At 43.2% G+C, this 17839-nt stretch overlaps 1 protein-coding gene across 2 annotated transcripts in view; it reads left to right on the top strand.

Annotated features, from left to right (window-relative positions):
- The window catches only part of LMBR1L (limb development membrane protein 1 like), a 64281-nt gene that overhangs the window by 38478 nt on the left and 7964 nt on the right, over positions 1 to 17839 (top strand). Inside the window, exons 3-11 of one of the 2 annotated variants that reach the window (XM_040425530.1) lie at positions 6038 to 6102; positions 7243 to 7382; positions 9575 to 9678; positions 9851 to 9977; positions 10419 to 10487; positions 15437 to 15501; positions 15642 to 15714; positions 15798 to 15881; positions 16406 to 16482. In XM_040425530.1, coding sequence (XP_040281464.1) covers positions 7250 to 7382; positions 9575 to 9678; positions 9851 to 9977; positions 10419 to 10487; positions 15437 to 15501; positions 15642 to 15714; positions 15798 to 15881; positions 16406 to 16482 — 732 coding nt within the window. In that variant the 5' untranslated portion in view covers positions 6038 to 6102; positions 7243 to 7249. The remainder of the gene's footprint in view (positions 1 to 6037; positions 6103 to 7242; positions 7383 to 9574; positions 9679 to 9850; positions 9978 to 10418; positions 10488 to 15436; positions 15502 to 15641; positions 15715 to 15797; positions 15882 to 16405; positions 16483 to 17839) is intronic. The other variant, XM_040425529.1, reaches the window with a different exon arrangement.

Genomic DNA, 17839 nt, shown 5'->3' with positions numbered 1-17839 from the left:
TGAAACAACATGTATTCGACGTACCCTAGAGTTTACCTATTAAAAAGAATCATGTTCACTTCCCGTCCCAGTAGAGGCCCTTTTTACATGGCCCAATGTACAGGCAAATTGAGGCAATTATTGGGAATGACCCAAAATGTTCCTGGTAATTGCCGGATTGTATTTACGTGCAGCGGTCATCTCCTCTGTATGGGATCAAGTGATCGCTACTGTGATCATTCATCCCCAAACAGTTTTATTGTTTGGCGGCAGTATATCTCTGTTTGCATAGGACGATGTGCTACTGGCATAGTTATTTTATGTGGTGCTATCACCTAATGTATGAGGGATCAGTGCCACATTTAGATGGAGCAGTTATCAAAAATGAAAATTCGGACAGAAGTTCGTCCTTGTTAATTTGCTACAATCCTTAGCCCATACTATCTATAGTGAGTATGGAACTATTGTATTTACTTTTATTTTTGTTTGCACTGTGCTGTTACATTGTGTTTGTTTTTGCTTTTGTGCCTTCAGCCATGGCAGTGTGCGCCTGCGAATTGGGATGTGCTGACAAACCCTGGCACCAGGAGAGGTATAATACAGTGTATGCTTGGCATGCATGTGGCACCAAATGAGGTAGTATTTAATTGTAGGTTCCTGTCCTAAGGAGGCCACCTTACCATTAGTACACTTTCTATAGTGAGTATGGCACTATTGCTGTTGCATTGTGTGTGTTTTTGCTTTTGAAGCCTCAGCCCATATAAAAGTGTCATAAAGGGGTTTTCCAGCCTTATGCGCATTTTTAAAAAGCCCCAGCTCTCCTGCTCCACACTCCTTTATTCCAGCTACCTGGCTCCACGATGATCTGGTCCTCCGATCTTTAAACTCCTGGATGGGATCCTGTGTGCGACTGCAGCCATTGACTGGCATCAGCTGTAACGTGTCCCCAAGTGGGACCTTACTGCTGAGACGTGTGCTGCTTGGGGGCACGTCACAGCTGATGCCATTGGGTGCAGCACCACACGTGATCCCATCAAAATATTTATAGGCAGGTGGCCCAAAGATCGTTGAATTGAGTGGCAGGGCGCAAGTGAGTGGTGTGAGATATTGCTACCATATGAATATTTACGGTGGTCATTGGGCCTGTTTGGGGATGAAGGATCGCTAGTACGGTGTTTACACAGGGTGATGTGCTGCTGACAAATATTTTTAATTTTTGTGCCACAAAAACTTAGATGCCTCTACATCAAGCGTTTTGCTCGTTCGTCAGTTGATCGGGGGCACATTTACATGGGCCAGTCATCTCGATAATCATCACATCTAAATGGGCCCTCAAGTATTATTCTCACTCAGGGTACCTCTTAAAAAGCGTGTGCGGCCAGTGCAGTTCTCTGACGGATGGACCCTACCCCACTGCAGTTAGGCTTTATGTGCATGGCCATCACATGAATCATTAATGATGAATGCCTTCTAAAGAGCGCGCTCTCTCCTCTCTGTAAGAGACAAGCACTAGACAGAATCAGACTTTCTATGGAGCCCATCTCCAGGAGAGAGAGCGCTCTTTGTGAGCACTTCTCTCTCCTCCTAGCCATCTGTTGGGATCTCAGTTCTGATCAAAACCTTCTGTCTCTATGGAATATCAAAAGTATTTTTTTGACAATACAGGGGCACTTTTCATTTTAAAGGGAATCTGTCACCACATTTTGGGCTATTACCTCCACTATTTCATGAGTAATACTGCAGAAAAGAAGTCGCACTTAATTTAGCTACTGCCCCCTGTCCCCCCACTGTTAGCTTATCAGGACTGCTGAGCACACAGGAGTCCCCTCCGTTATGTGAGCACAGCAGTCCGGACTGTGTATTTCAGACAGCGGGGGAATGGGGAGCAGTAGGAAAATATAAAATGGCAAACTAGAGGCCTTATCTGTAGTACTGTAGATAATAGTCTCAGATGGTGATGACCGATTGCCTTTAAGTCAACAAAGAGAGCCCTGTGGGCTTCCATTTCCCACCTAGATATGGCAGCCAGCAGCCCCTTCAGGCTGGAGACGTCCATCCTTGGCATTAGTCCTGTAGTGCCCACCCACTGGTCATGACTTGAGAATATCCCACAGAATGAATACCTGAGGTAAGTCCTGATGAACTCATTTATATCACCTAGTCAATAATAAAGAAATCCCGAAAACATGACCAGCAGGTGGGCACTGGAGTTGAGGAACCCTGCTGTAGTGTATGCCAGGAATGCCCTGTAAGCCAGTCTGACACTGGCACACAGGACTGAACATGATGCCTTATTTGCAGAGTTTTCATGGAGGGAATATATTTTTCTACGTGATGAGCTGTTACCGTCCTGTGCTCTCAGCCTCAGTCCAGACACGAGTTCTCGGACTTGTTTAGGGCTGGTAAACCACAGCAACTCTTACCCTTTAATAATCTTAGTAAGATACCACAGATAAAAGGATTTCTACCCGTTTATGAAATCACACAATTCTCCTTTTAGCATAAGATGGTAAAGGCACAAGTATTGCAGGATATGTTTTCTCCTTACCCATACCTCATTATTGTACATGAGCTGCTAATGACTTTACCCATAGATCTGTTTTACTGAATCAGTTCATCCTGGTCTTTCTATATCATTACATTGTAAAAACCTCATGGTGCTCTTGCTGTGGAAGGCTTTATGTCCTGAAAGGAGGACCTGTTGCCTCTCCTGATATTGTGTTTTCTTCTAGAAGTTATGAATGTATTGCTAGCACTTTGCAATGAAGGTCCAGATGGGTGTTTCCAGCTGGGGGCTGTGTCTTTGGACAGTGACACTGGCCGCACTGATTTGGATAGTGTCGGACTGTGCTTGATAAAGACCAACTAAGGTCGAAACGTCGCTGTATTCTAGCTGCTTGAGTGAATAAATCACCGCTTTTTCACCAACTACCGGCGAGTGCTGCGGATTATTGAATTTTCTGGACTGTGGAGGGACACACCCACAAGTGGTAACACCCAGTTGGATCTTTAATGCAGTTGGATCATTCATACATTCTAGCAGGAACAATAAAGGAATGGTACATTATGGTCATAAGAATAGATGCTCCAGAATTCTAATTTCTTGGTAATTGCAAGTGTTGCTAAAACAGACATGTCGGGAGAGGCCCTCCCGCTATTGGATCCACTACAGATTGCTAGAATGGGCGATCCCAGACCACAGGTTCATTCAGACCCCTCACTGGTCGTACAGGGAGTTCAGGACCCCCATTCTAGCTATCTATGGGGGGTGGGTGATACATAGTAATCCTATTCCTGAAGTGTCTCTGTTCTGATAGATACACTCCTTCTCTCCTTCTCTCCTGGCCCTCAAAAAGTAGCCACCTCCAGCGATGGTATGAACTCCACTGGCACGGGTTCATGAACTGTGACCAAGGGGTTATGGCCACCATGTTCCCCAGACTTGTCCACATTCGATTTTATTTTTTTTAACATTTATTTGTGGGGAAATTTAAATAAGAAAGTGTCTGCTAACATTCCACATCCCCGGGATGAACTCAAGGAGAACTTCACAAACGCCATCCGCAGCATCGCAAGCCGTATCAGCCGACATAATCCTACCTGCCCAAAGGTGCATAGATGTGAACAGGGACCACCACTTGTGGGTAATTAAAGAATTTGCTCGTTCATCTTGTCTTACTATCGCTGGAGGCAGCCTACTTTTTTGGGGGCCACTCTGTATAATTTGCATCTTCATGCTCACTGGCCTCCCATTGCCGTTCTTCCATAAACTGGTAGTAAAATGCGTAGAGAGGAATCTGTGAGAAACTTGAAGTCCTCTCCATTATATGCATGCGCCCAAGAGTCCTGTGAATGCATGTTACCGCCAGTTTACGAGAGCACAGCGTCGAGATGCCAATGAGTATGAAGATTCAATTACATAATCAAGATTGGTGTCGTTTACATCATAAACCTTCTTACTGTGGTTTGGCCAGAGTGTTTCTGAGCTGACTATTCGCTGACTGCTCCCAGCATGAGGGCAGGCTTGGGCACTAGCAGGGGGCGTGTCTGGGCTCCTTCCTGCAAGAGTGACGCCCCTCTGGGCACCTTACTGGCTCATTTGCATACCAAATAAACTGGATTTTCAGAAGATAGAAAACCTCTATTGCTGGAACAAAGCACTTAGTACCTTATTTCCAGATGTGCCTATTAGGCCATGGCTTTACTTCAATAGCGATTATCCTGGTGACAGATTTCCTATAAAGGGGTTTTCCCATAAATGCCATTTATCGCCTTTTACCTAGGATAGGATAAATGTATAACTGCAGGGGATCCAACAGTGTACTCACTATTTCACTTAGTCCCATACACAGTGAATGGAGCAGTGGTCCATTCACACCGGGTACTCGTTGGTTCGATGTTCAGGAGTTGCATATTAAGCACCTATCATGTGGATTGATGCCAAATTTTCTTCTGGAAGTACCCTTTTAATGAAGCCAGAACACCATACACCACAGTATTCTGAATATCTTCCGCAAGTATCGCGGTGCTGAGCATGAGAAGTGGAGATTTGGGGGGGGGCGGTGGTAATCGTAGTCCACTTCCTGTTAATCCCTGTGACGACCAGTCCGCCTGTACTTCACCTGTAATGGCTGATAAATAGGAAACCATACACTGTATTCAACTGCTCTGCAAAGAGTCGTGACTAATCTGTGAAGCTGAGGTGTAATGTCCCTTTAAAAGAGAATTTTTAGAAATGAAGTCGCAATGACCTCTCTATGTATATCCTACTGAGGTAATTACTCGCGTTCATTTCCTCAAAACTGCTTTTACTGGCTTGACTTGAACTTCTGAGCTTTACCTACCTGTGACGGATCACACCCAGTGCGTGTACAGGCGGCGTGTCTCCGCTTCCTGTTATTTTTCTGGCTCGGCGAGCGTACACGGCCTTGCATCATCACTCTCCCCTAGACGTCACGTTGCTCTCTCAACTACTTACCACGAGCCATCGTCGGCAATAGTTCGAATTCTTCTCTCTGTACAAGAAGTTCAATCACAGTGATTGTCATATTGACCCATGGAATCTCCTCTCGGCTGCGAAATGTGATCCTTTACTATTCCGGTAAAATGCATTAGAACTATAGGGTAGTAATGCCTTAACATAACATAACCTCTATCAACTTATCTCTTATATATAAAAAAAAAAAATGAGTTTGTCTATCTAGACGTCCTTTTTTTTTTTTATGCACGACCAAACGACTGGACCGATCTTCACCAAATTTGGCATACAGGTACATCAGGTGTCCGGGAAGGTTTTAAACCGTGTCTCAGCTCTTTAGGACTTAACGTTCCTGAGATTTTCCCCAAAAATTACTTGTATTAGCCAATAGAAGTCAGCAAGCCTTTCACCTAAATCCGAACTGCCATTTACACGGTCACATGTCCCTTATCAGCCAATAGAAGCTTGCAGGTCCTAATCCAGGTTGCCATAACAACTGATCACAGGTTTTAGCAGTTCGCAGGTCCTTAAATATTCAGTCATATGACGTGTGATGGCACAACTACACTGCTACATGCATGGGGGGCAGGGGCCACTGTTAAAGGGGTGGGCGCTGTGGAGGTCATTCTTAAAGGGGCGGGTATTGTAGAGGTCACTGTTATGGGGGAAACTGTTATCTTTTTACGACACACGGAAACCTAAAATGAAATAGATGAAATATACCCGTGCGAAACCGGGTCCTTCTGCTAGTGGGTAATAAATCCTGCATTAACAAAGCAGCCATCGGCATGTGGTTACGAAATACAAAATAATTAACTTTTGGCTAAGCAGTTCTCCGAGCACAACCGGCAATGGACGTCTTTATTCTTGTTGCTATAGGTGTACTACGTCTACCATAGCACGTACCGCGTTGTAGACTATAGGTATTTGCTCTGTGTAATATGCAGCCCATTATAAAAATTGTAGGTTGACTTCTATGAACTATGTGAGGAGGATTGACCTGTCATGTTCTAACATACTCTGGTATTATGGACTTGTTTTGTCTATACTGTAGTGTGAAGGATTTAATAGTAATTACAGTAAATGGCCCGCTTGATCTCAGGATGGCTACACCCATAATTTCGAGATGCTGCATATAGGATTAGGTTAGTCACAATGTATTTCCATACAGCTCTAAAAATGGAGATCTGGACTAATTATCTGCAGTACTTTTCAGGTATTATAGCAGTTAATACTCCAAAATTGTAGCGACAGAGTCCCTTTAACACAAATCTGGTCAAACCATTCCTCCATGTATATACTGACATCTGAGTGTAAGTTTTTGTGGGTGGTATCCAGCTATAGTGCGGTTCACATCTACGGTGGAGGTTTCTTTAGGAGCCTTCATCGCGGATTCCGGTAAAAAATCTTGACAAAATACTACTGCGGCAGTGTTTTGTCTGGCAGAATGCTGGAAACCCGAAAGACCTTGTGATAGTCAGTGGAGCTTGAGAAAGTCTGGTTAGCCGAAACGTTGCATCTGGTATAAACCACAGGAGTTGCATGTCTATGGAGAGCCACCTCCGTTTCTCTACCTTTTTAGTCAGTGTAGTCTGTCGGGTGCTGTCTGTGTCCTATAGGCATATACTGGATCAGGCACATCCAGTTAAAAAAAAAAAATTGTTTCTGTACCTGAACAGGTATGCAGATTAGCTCTTTTTCCAACAAAGAAAAGGAAGATGTACCTATGGTGGCACGAGTTGGAAAGTAGCTTTTCCAGAAATCAGTGTTCGACCTTTCAAGCAGGCCTTGAGACATAATTTAGGATTCGAGTCACGCCAGTACCTCATCTGCAGTCATCAGTGCAGAGAAGAGATATCTGGCTTTCAGAAAATCAAAAATGTACCTCATGTGTGAGCCTAGTCTTATCAGTAACTGTAGGTTTACACGGTCCGATTTTCGGGCAGGTTAATGGGGGGTGAACGATTCTACTAAAGCGGAGTCCCAATAATCTGCCCATTAAAAATCTACCACAAAAAAAACACCTTCTGGTAAAGAGAAAAAAACAGAACCCATGGGCTCTGTGGTCATGTATTCCTAAGCCACCCCTCCAAGACATTTAGCGTTTGCAAGATTTGAGGATAACACCCCATCGTGTACGTGCCTGCATTGTCCTGTCTAGTAGAAACTGCCCAGGAGATAGGAGAAAGCGGACACGTGCTCTGATCACAAATGTGTGTGCCTTCTAGCAGTCATTCTCTAAATGTACCTGTTTGCTGTAGTAATATGATATTGTGTCTATACAGGCTCTGGATGTGCACATTTACACTTGCTGTCTCCGTGGGGGCCGTACTCTTGCTGCCCTTCTCTATCATCAGTAATGAGGTCCTACTCTCCATGCCACACAACTACTACATCCAGTGGCTCAATGGATCCCTCATCCACGGTGAGTGCAAGCTAAAATTCCTTGGTACTTTTATGGGAAAAGAAAAATACCGATCACTGGCTCTTCAGAGTAAAGCCTGTATTACACTGCAGATAATCGCTATCGAGCGTTCGCATGAAGTCTCATTAGTGATCATCTGTCAGTGTAATACTGCTCAATCATCGGGCAAGCCAAATCTTTTGACATGTTAAAAAATTGATCGTTTGCATGCGGCAGATCGTGCTGTCTAATAGCGATCTGCTGCCGGCAAACCACTAGACATTATAGGGACGAGCAATGGCCTAGCGATCACTCATTCCCGTGCTGCAGAGATGATCACTGCATGTAAATAGCCAGCGGTCTCCTCTGCTAGCGAGCAGTCGATTGCCGGGAGGGAACGCTTCTCTCCCGACAATCTGCCTTTCGGGCTGTGTAATGCAGCCTTAAAGGCAAGACTAGACCTATTGCTTGGAGTGAAGTGGTTCAGTGAGTAGTGCGATCTGCGTCTTCATACCAGAAGTAATTTCCACGCCATACTTCTAGGAACTTATGGAGTGAAATATCCAGCAGTACAAAGGACCCACATAAAGATCTCCTCATGATGCGATCAGTAGGCCATTTGTTTAGTATTACAGCTGCTTGTTTGCCCACTTCCCTTTTTCTTCTTTTGTTTGTTCTGTTTCAAAGATTCTGTTCATGGGCAGCAACTTAAAGGGAACCGGTCACTGGGATTTGGGGTATAGAGCTGAGGACATGGGTTGCTAGATGACCGCTAGCGCATCCGCAATATCTATTCCCCATAACTCTGTGTGCTTTTATTGTGTAAAAACCCCGATTTGATACATACGCGCTGTAAAACGCCCAGGTGAGAACCATTTCCATAGGGAAGCATTGGTTTCTCCTTGTTGTGCGTTTTACAGCGCGTAAGAACGCGCTGTAAAACGCTCAGGTGTGAACTGAGTGTAAAGGGTTTGTCCAACCTCATTATAGGCCATCGGTATCTGATTGACAGGGGTCTAAGGCCTCTTTCACATGAGTGTGGTCAGTGAAACTTGCACCATTTTGCAAGCAAGTTCAGTCAGTTTTGTCTGCGATTGCATTCAGGTCAGTTTTTTTCCACGCGGTTGCAATGCATTTTTCACTTCTATGGGGCCAGAGCTGCATGAAAAACGCAGAATATAGAACATGCTGCGTTTTTCATGCAATCCAGAACTGTTGCATGAAAAAAAAAAATGCTCATGTGCACAGACCCATTGAAATGAATGGGTCAGTATTCAGTGCGGGTGCTATGCGTTCATGTCGCGCATTGCACCCGTGTTGAAAACTCGCTCGTGTGAAAGAGGCCTAACACCCCTGTTCTGCAGCAGTCGGAGTATACAGCTCTGTCCATTGTGCAGTGGAAGGAGCTAGTTCTGACTCTGCAGCTACTTCAGAATAGCTGATTGGCATGGGTGTCGGACCTCCACCTATCAGATAGTGATGGCATATGCTGAGGGTAGGCCTTCAAAGTCAGGGCAGTAAGAAAGTATGCATTTCACCCATAAGCTGGTGAGGGATGTGGAGTGAACGACCATATGTGGCAAACCATTCACCAGCCCTCTAGTAAGTATATTGAATTAGTGGGTAGAATTGCACCCTCAGCATTGTTTGGTATTAGTTAATCCTGAGCGAGTCCCCATATCAGCAGTAATTGTGGCAAAGCTTTGAGCATGGGTAGGGTGGCAAATAGAAATGAGGGAAGAGATGTAGGGAGTGCAGCACTGTGGTTAGCAAATATTGACCTATCCTTAGGATAGGCTAACAGTATCTCTGGCATCCGCACCGATCAGCTGTTTTGGGCTGCCAAAGCGTAGGACACCAGCAGTATATGGAGCGGAGGCAAAAGGCTCTGTACACTGTGGCATCGGCGTACTAAAGCTCAGCTCCCATTCACTTGAGTTGCAGTACCCCAGTACAACCACTACAGTGTATGGCGCTGTCTGCTTGATAGATAAAGCCCTGTGCCACGGCAGCCTGAAACAACTGGATGGCGGGGGGGCTGGGTGTTGGAGCCCACCAATCTGATGGTGATGGCCATTCCTCAGGATAGGCCATCAATATTGGCAGCCCTTTAAGGACTGAGAAACGCGTAGGACAATTCCCAGAAACTAATAATTGGCTCATTCATAAAGCATGTATCCACCCCCAGCTAACCCTTTCCTCTCCTTTTGTAGGCCTATGGAACTTGGTGTTTCTCTTCTCGAATCTGTCATTGGTATTTCTGATGCCGTTTGCATATTTCTTCACTGAGGCAGAAGGATTTGCAGGATCAAAAAAGGTAAAAACTGTCACCCTGTGCATCTTCCCCATATTTGTGTGCCTTAGCGGTGATTGTGAACCAGTGCTCATACAGAATCTGTCTCTAGTCTTAGACTGTTGTGGGTGCTGTTCTGTGTGTAGTTATACGTCTTTAACCATTCCTGTTCCTTTTTTTTTTGTCATTTCTCTAGGGAGTCATGTCCAGGGTATATGAGACCTCAGTAGTTCTTCTGCTTCTCACCCTCCTGGTCTTTGGCATCCTATGGGTGGCGTCTGCAATTGTAGACGATGATGCTGCTGGAAGGGAATCTTTGTATGGTATGTCTTTTAGTTAACTAGTTAGAGGCTGAAGCGTTTGGTGTTAAGCTTAATTAACATTGGCATAGTTCTTTCCCTTTCTGTTCCATTCTAGGAACAGAAAAACTATGGGGGGGGGGGGGGGGGAAGCAGCATTGCCTGCTCTGTAGTGTGAATGAAGCCAATGGCGCCTGATAAACCCCATTGATTACTGATTGGGTCAGGGAGGTTTTCTCAGAAGGAATAGCATGGCATGATTCTTCAGCTGCGCCTTTTACAGTGAATCAGAAAAATACCAATATCTCTGTTGGCAAAATGAGCATTATTACCAAGCTACCCGTCACTCTGACTTCTGATTTTCCGTAATGTAGGCTATGTTCATTTTGGGTGGAACTCCTCTTTAAACGCTGGCCCTAATGGAGAAGTGACAGCCATGCATAGAGTCTTTCTCTCTTCTTTCAGATCTCTGGGAATACTACCTTCCATACCTGTACTCTGGCATCTCACTGTTCGGCGTACTGCTTCTTTTATGTAAGTATAATTCGAACATACATTTTCCTACCAAAGAGAGGATTCAAATCACAGAAATGGCATTCTGCACGTTAGCAATTTAGCTATTTCTGTGGATGTACTGATAATCTACATAGCAGCATTAGTTTAAAGGGACACTGACAGGCCCGATAAACATATTTAGATATTCCTATGCAATCATAGGTCTATTAAAGTGTATTCCAATGATATAAGAGTACCCCAACTGTCGTTTCCTAGCGCCGCCCAGCTCATTATTATTCACTGCGCTGGGCGGCTTTTACAGTCCCCGACCCGCCGCTGGCGCAGCAGGAGACGCCGATGCCGCCGCATTGAATAAGGGACGCAGGCGCACTGCGATTCCGGCGAGTGAGGGTCCCGGGTAAGTTATCCAGCGCACGCGCAGAAGGTACAAGTGAAGCCGATGTCCATACGTTTCTATTGGGCATGTGCCGGCTCGGCAGGATCGGGGACTGTAAAAGCCGCCCAGCGCAGTGAATAATAATGAGCTGGGTGGCGCTAGGAAACGACAGTTGGGGCACGGCTGGGCACAAAGGTAGGAGAAAAACCGCCCCTTGGGCATAAAGGAAGGTGATTGACAGATGAATATAAAGTTGTTTTTACATGGTTTAAAATGCGGACAGGGGGTACTCTTATATCATTGGAATACACTTTAATAGACCTATGACTGCATAGGAATATCTAAATATGTTTATTGGGCCTGTCAGTGTCCCTTTAAAGGCTATGTACACCTTTTGGAGTCAAATTTTTTTATGATTGCATTCAACTCATTTTTGGCTAAAAATCATATTTTCAATTGGCCTTTATTAAAAATATTGAGCTGTTCAGTCACAAAGGGTTAATGACTGGTACTTTCACTTTGTGCAGGTCATCGAATTACCCTTATTTCTAAACTACTAACAGGTCATAAACTCTTATTTAAGGGTACTTTCACACTAGCATTAGAAGAATCCAGCAGGCAGTTCCGTTGCCGGAGCTGCCTGCCGTATCCAGAAATCCGTATGCAAACGGATATCATTTTGTTTCTGGATCTGTCTGACAAATGCATCGTAATACCGGATCAGTCTCTCCGGTGTCATCCGGAAAAACGGATCTGGTATTTATCTTTTTCACAGATTTAAAGGTCTGCGCATGCGCAGACCGAGAAACCGTATCCGTTTTTCCAGAACACTTGGTAACGGATCCGGCATTTAATACATTTCAATGGAAATTAATGCCGGAACCGGCAAGTGTTCCAGAATTTTGGCCAGAGAAAATACCCCAGCATGCTGCAGTATTTTCTCTGGCCAAATAACGTAAAAGGGACTGAACTTGAATACATCCTGATGCATATTGAACGGAATGCTTTCCATTCACAATGCATTGGGATAAAACTGAAGCGTTTTTTTCTGGTATTGAGCCCCTAAGACAGAACTCAATACCGGAAAATTTTAACGCTAGTGTAAAAGTACCCTACGCCACATTCTTATCAGTAAGATAAGAACTGAGCTATGAGTGTTTATAATGTCAGAGAGCAGATATAAGAAGTCCGTCTGCTCCTCAGATGACGGAAAGGACAAAAAATCCACAGGCAGCTAGTGGAGCATGTCAGCTCTCTACAGAAAGAAGGATTCCATATTGTTAATAAAGACCAACTGAAAAAATGATTTTTAGCTCAAAATAAGTATAATGCAATAATAAAATAAAATTAATTCCCCCAAAGGTGTACATAGCCTTTAACCCCTTAAGGACTCAGCCCTATTTCACCTTAAGGACTTGGCCATTTTTTGCAAATCTGACCAGTGTCACTTTAAGTGCTGATAACTTTAAAACGCTTTGACTTATCCAGGCCGTTCTGAGATTGTTTTTTCGTCACATATTGTACTTCATGACACTGCTAAAATTGGGTCAAAAAAGTTAATTTTTTTGCATAAAAAAATACCATATTTACCAAAAATTTTGAAAAATTTGCAAATTTCAAAGTTTCAGTTTCTCTACTTCTGTAATACATAGTAATACCCCAAAAAATTTTGATGACTTTACATTCCCCATATGTCTACTTCATGTTTGTAGCATTTTGGGATTGATATTTTATTTTTTGGGGATGTTATAAGGCTTAGAAGTTTAGAAGCAAATCTTGAAATTTTTCAGAAATTTACAAAAACCAAATCTTTAGGGACCACTACAGGTCTGAAGTCACTTTGCGAGGCTTACATAATAGAAACCGCCCAAAAATGACCCCATTCTATAAACTACACCCCTCAAGGTATTCAAAACTGATTTTACAAGCTTCGTTAACCCTTTAGGTATTGCACAAGAGTTATTGGCAAATGGGGATGAAATTTGAGAATTTCATTTTTTTGCCTAATTTTCCATTTTAACCCATTTTTTCCACTAACAAAGCAAGGGTTAACAGCTAAACAAGACTGTATCTTTATTGCCCTGACTCTGCCGTTTACAGAAACACCACATATGTGGCCGTAAACTACTGTACGGGCACACAGTAGGGCGTAGAGTGAAAGGTGCGCCGTTTGGTTTTTGGAGGGCTGATTTTGCTGGACTGTTTTTTTGACACCATGTCCCATTTGAAGCCCCCTGATGCACCCCTAGAGTAGAAACTCCATAAAAGTGACCCCATCTAAGAAACTACACCCCTCAAGGTATTCAAAACTGATTTTACAAACTTTGTTAACCCTTTAGGTGTTGCACAAGATTTAATGGAAAATAGAGATACAATTTCAAAATTTCACTTTTTTGGCAGATTTTCCATTTTAATATTTTTTTTCCAGTAACAAAGCAAGGGTTAACAGCCAAACAAAACTCATTATTTATGGCCCTTATTCTGTAGTTTACAGAAACACCCCATATGTGGTCGTAAACCGCTGTACGGGCACACGGCAGGGCGCAGAAGGAAAGGAATGCCATACGGTTTTTGGAAGGCAGGTTTTGCTGGACTGGTTTTTTTGACACCATGTCCCATTTGAAGCCCCCCTGATGCACCCCTAGAGTAGAAACTCCAAAAAAGTGACCCCATTTTAGAAAGTACGGAATAAGGTGGCAGCTTTGTTGGTACTAGTTTAGGGTACATATGATTTTTGGTTGCTCTATATTACACTTTTTGTGCGGCAAGGTAACAAGAAATAGCTTTTTTGGCACTTTTTTTTTTTGTTATTTACAACATTCATCTGACAGGTTAGATCATGTGGTAATTTTATAGAGCAGGTTGTCACGGACGCGGTGATACCTAATATGTATACCTTTTTTTTATTTATGTAAGTTTTATACAATAACTTCATTTTTAAAACCAAAAAAAGTTTTAGTGTCTCCATAGTCTAAGAGCCATAGTTTTTTCAGTTTTTGGGCGATTATCTTGAGTAGGGTCTCATTTTTTTGCGGGATGAGATGACGGTTTAATTGGCACTATTTTGGGGTGCATATGACTTTTTGATCGCTTGTTATTACACTTTTTGTGACGTAAGATGACAAAAAATGGCTTTTTTTACACCGTTTTTATTTTTTATGGTGGTCACCTGAGGGGTTAGATCATGTGATATTCTTATAGAGCCGGTCGATACGGACGCGGCGATACCTAATATGTATACTTTATTTTTATTTATGTAAGTTTTACACAATGATTTCATTTTTGAAACAAAAAAAATCATGTTTTAGTGTTTCTTTAGTCTGAGAGCCATAGTTTTTTCAGTTTTTGGGCGATTATCTTGGGTAAGGTATGATTTTTGCGGGATGAGATGACGGTTTGATTGGTACTATTTTGGCGTACATGTGACTTTTTTGATCACTTTTATTACCTTTTTTGGGAAGTAAGGTGGGCAAAATTTCAATTTTCTCATAGTTTTTATTTTTTTATTTTTATGGTGTTAACCGTGCGGGGAAAGTAACATGACCGTTTTATAGATCAGGTCGTTACGGACGCGGCGATACCTAATATGTGTAGTGTATTTTATTTTTTTAATTTTTATTCAGTGATGAATGTTTTTTTTTTTATCTTAACTTTTTTCACTTTTTTTAACTTTTTTTTTGACCCAGACCCACTTGGTTCTGGAAGATCCAGTGGGTCTGATGTCTGTATAATACAGTACAGTACAATATATATTGTTCTGTACTGTATTTTACTTACACAGAACAGATCTATGCTTTTAGCACAGATCTGTTCAGCACCATGTTCAGCACCATGCGCGCGCACGGGAGAGAGAGCAGACAGGCCGGCATCGCGTAAGGCGCATGCGCGATTCTCTTACATGATCGCGCTTTTGTCAGCAAGAAAGACGGGATCGCGCGGCGAATCAGGAGGACGGCGCATGCGCAGGTTTCGGAAGCGCCGTCCCGGCGACTGAGCCGGCTGTCAGTTAAGGAGCATAGAGGAGGGGTTAGGGCAGTGGCGGTATGGCCAGAGGAGATGGAAGGGCTACCCCCTTGACTGGTTGCATGACTGTTGGAGCACCGAATGTGAAGTTTATAAGACAATTTTTTGAAGTATAAAGAGCCCAGGAAAGCGGCACTAACATGGATAACAACACACTCAAGATAATCTATAAGGTACTGTTGCTAGTTTATAAAGTGAAAATGAGGTGAAAGGTTCGCTTTAAATGGGATCTGAGCTCCAGTAACCTGACACGGCCACTGCAGAGAACAGAACTGTGCCTCTGGCTCCGTTCTCGGTATTGGTGCCTACTGTGGACAGCGGATCGGTGGGGGTGCTGGATGTTGGACCTCCACCAATCGGATATTGATGACCTATTCTAAGGATAATAGAAAAACCCTTAAGCTAAAAGACACTGCTTAAGTATGCGGTTTTATTTTATGACAGGAAATGAGTGTCACATGAGGATAGTAGGTCTTCCAGCATTTCTGCACGTTCTCAGTTATCCAATGATGCTTTTACTTTGTGTATGTGTTCACAGATTTTTAATTTTATTTTTTCTCCTTTGCAGTTTGTACTCCATTAGGACTGTCCCGGATGTTCTCAGTCACTGGAAAACTGCTGGTCAAACCTCGGGTGGGTGTATATTCTGATCACAGCTTCACATTGTTTTAGCCTTCCAATTAAAGACTGCAGTAGTGACTGAATCAGCATGGGTGCGTAACCTAGCTCCGCCATCTGCACATGTTTCACCTTTTTGTGTTTTGCCTTCCCAGCTATTGGAGAACTTAGAAGAACACCTGAGTTGTACGGCATTTGAAGAAGCGGCCATATCCCGTAAGATCTCTAGTAAGTACCTGCTCTATTAAATTACTATTGCTGGTTGACAAACACTTTTTTTTCTTATTACTTTATGGGCTTTTATTTTACAGCTAAGGCCTCTTGCTGGCTGAACTTAAATATGGAGGCGCTACAGAAAAGGCTTTTAGCAATAAAGAGCCACAGAATTACATTAGGTAAGACTTATGGATGTGCTTGAAGTAATGATGCTTTTTTCTAAAAATAGATGTTCACTGTAAATTATTGGGGCATGCACCAGTAACTGCCATAGACTTCACTTTCTGGTCCCTCTTAATACATTTTCTGATTAAGCCTGGTATATGAAACACTAGTTTTAATAAATTCCCCCTATATCGTTTAAAACCTGTAAGGGTTGTGCACACATGAAATATTTTTATTCAAATTATTGACTTGTCTGCCCTGTCCCATTGTATGTGAAATGTCACAAAACCAAAGAGAGACAGCATTTATGTCACTTGTAAAGATGAAGTAATTAAGACATTTCAATTCTGAGTCGGTATACAATATAAGCCAAGTAGTCCAAAAGTAAAACTCACGAGTGAAACTCTGCCATCTGGTGGCCACGTTTGGTATGCCTAAATGGAATGAATATGGAAAAGCTTAAGTGGAGATGTTGCTGTCTAGTTATTTCTTAAACCAAAATGACTTTGTTTGAAATAATAACTTTATTTCCTTTTAGAGATGAGAAGAAAAGCCTCTCCTTGGCAACGTAATTTGGTCTACCCCTTGGCCATGTTACTACTTCTTGCACTGACGGTAGGTTCCTCTGATTTACAGAACAGCCTTTTTATAGTTAACTATCTCTGATCTGATAAGCTTATATTAGTTCCTTGCAAAATGCATGTGATTGCATTTGGTAGTTAGTAGAGATGAGTGATTTGAGATGCCTAATCTAGCAGAGTTCTGCACCTGCGACCTGGTGTCCCCTGAAGCTGAGGACACTCACCCTACTGCTTAAGTGATGGTGCTTACGCTGCTGATCTAAGTAGTGCCGGAAGTGCAGAAGCTCTGCTTCTACTACTGTGTTCATGCTCTGCTACCCAGAAGTGTATTGGAGCATGCGCAGCCGCTGATAGTCTCTGCATTGTGTGGAAGCGGAGCAGTGGCCCCGGTGTGAGATTGTCAGGGCCAGCTTTGATGTCCGGTCCTGTCAATGAAGTGGCAGAGGGAGCTTCCTTTACAATATGCCCTGTGTTAGCTGTTAGCGACAATAAGAGTTTGTGGGTTTGATTATTTTTTTATTTTATAATTCAGATTTAATGTTGTCAGAAGTATGAGAATAGTCCCGACAGCAAAGGGTTTTAAACTGATGACGGTGTGGGACCTGACAAAACCCGTTTTCCCCCTATTCACAATGCCATTCGTCTTGCATTGTCCTATTGTGCACTTTATTGAATCTCCTGAATGGATCCCAATGCAGAAAATACAGTTGGTCATTACATTAGCGTCTGATTTGGCCACTTTATCATGAGACTTATAATGGGTGCGTTGGGTCTCGGGCATGGCGTCCATCATTTAAATGGGAAGAATACTGCAGCATCAAAAATGACGGCTCCAAAAGAGTTTCCGATGGAAATGTGAACAGAGCTCTACTGGTCTGACTTCTTACCCAAGCACTGATGCAGCTTAGGCCTCATGCACACGACCGTGCCGTTTTTTGCGTTCCTCAAACCACGGATCCGCTAAAAAACGAAAGCCGCCCGTGTTGCCTTCCGCAATTTGCGGAACGGGCGCCGGCAATATAAATGCCTATTCTTGTCCGCAAAGCACGGACAAGAATAGGACATGTTATATTTTTTTTAGCGGGCCGCGGAACGGAGCCACGGATGCGGACAGCACGGACAGCCAAAACGGCGGCTCGAATGCGGACCCAAACAACGGTCGTGTGCATGAGGCCTTATGCTGTTATGTTTTATATGTTCCAACAAGCATTAGACCATATCAGTCACATTAAATTTCTATTACAAGGTTTTTTTCCTACTTAAAATGTCTAAATTGTATCATGCATGCAATAGAAAACCTCTGAGACCCGCCTCCCACCTACCGTATTGTCTAAACTGCCTGCAGGTTGCTTCAACATAAGTGTCTTCTGGACATTACTCCTATAGAGTCT

This window comes from Bufo bufo, chromosome 3, assembly GCF_905171765.1.
Source record: "Bufo bufo chromosome 3, aBufBuf1.1, whole genome shotgun sequence".
Classification (NCBI taxonomy): domain Eukaryota; kingdom Metazoa; phylum Chordata; class Amphibia; order Anura; family Bufonidae; genus Bufo; species Bufo bufo.
Note: the sequence above shows the minus strand (reverse complement) of the source record. Positions and strands in the feature narration are given on the sequence as shown.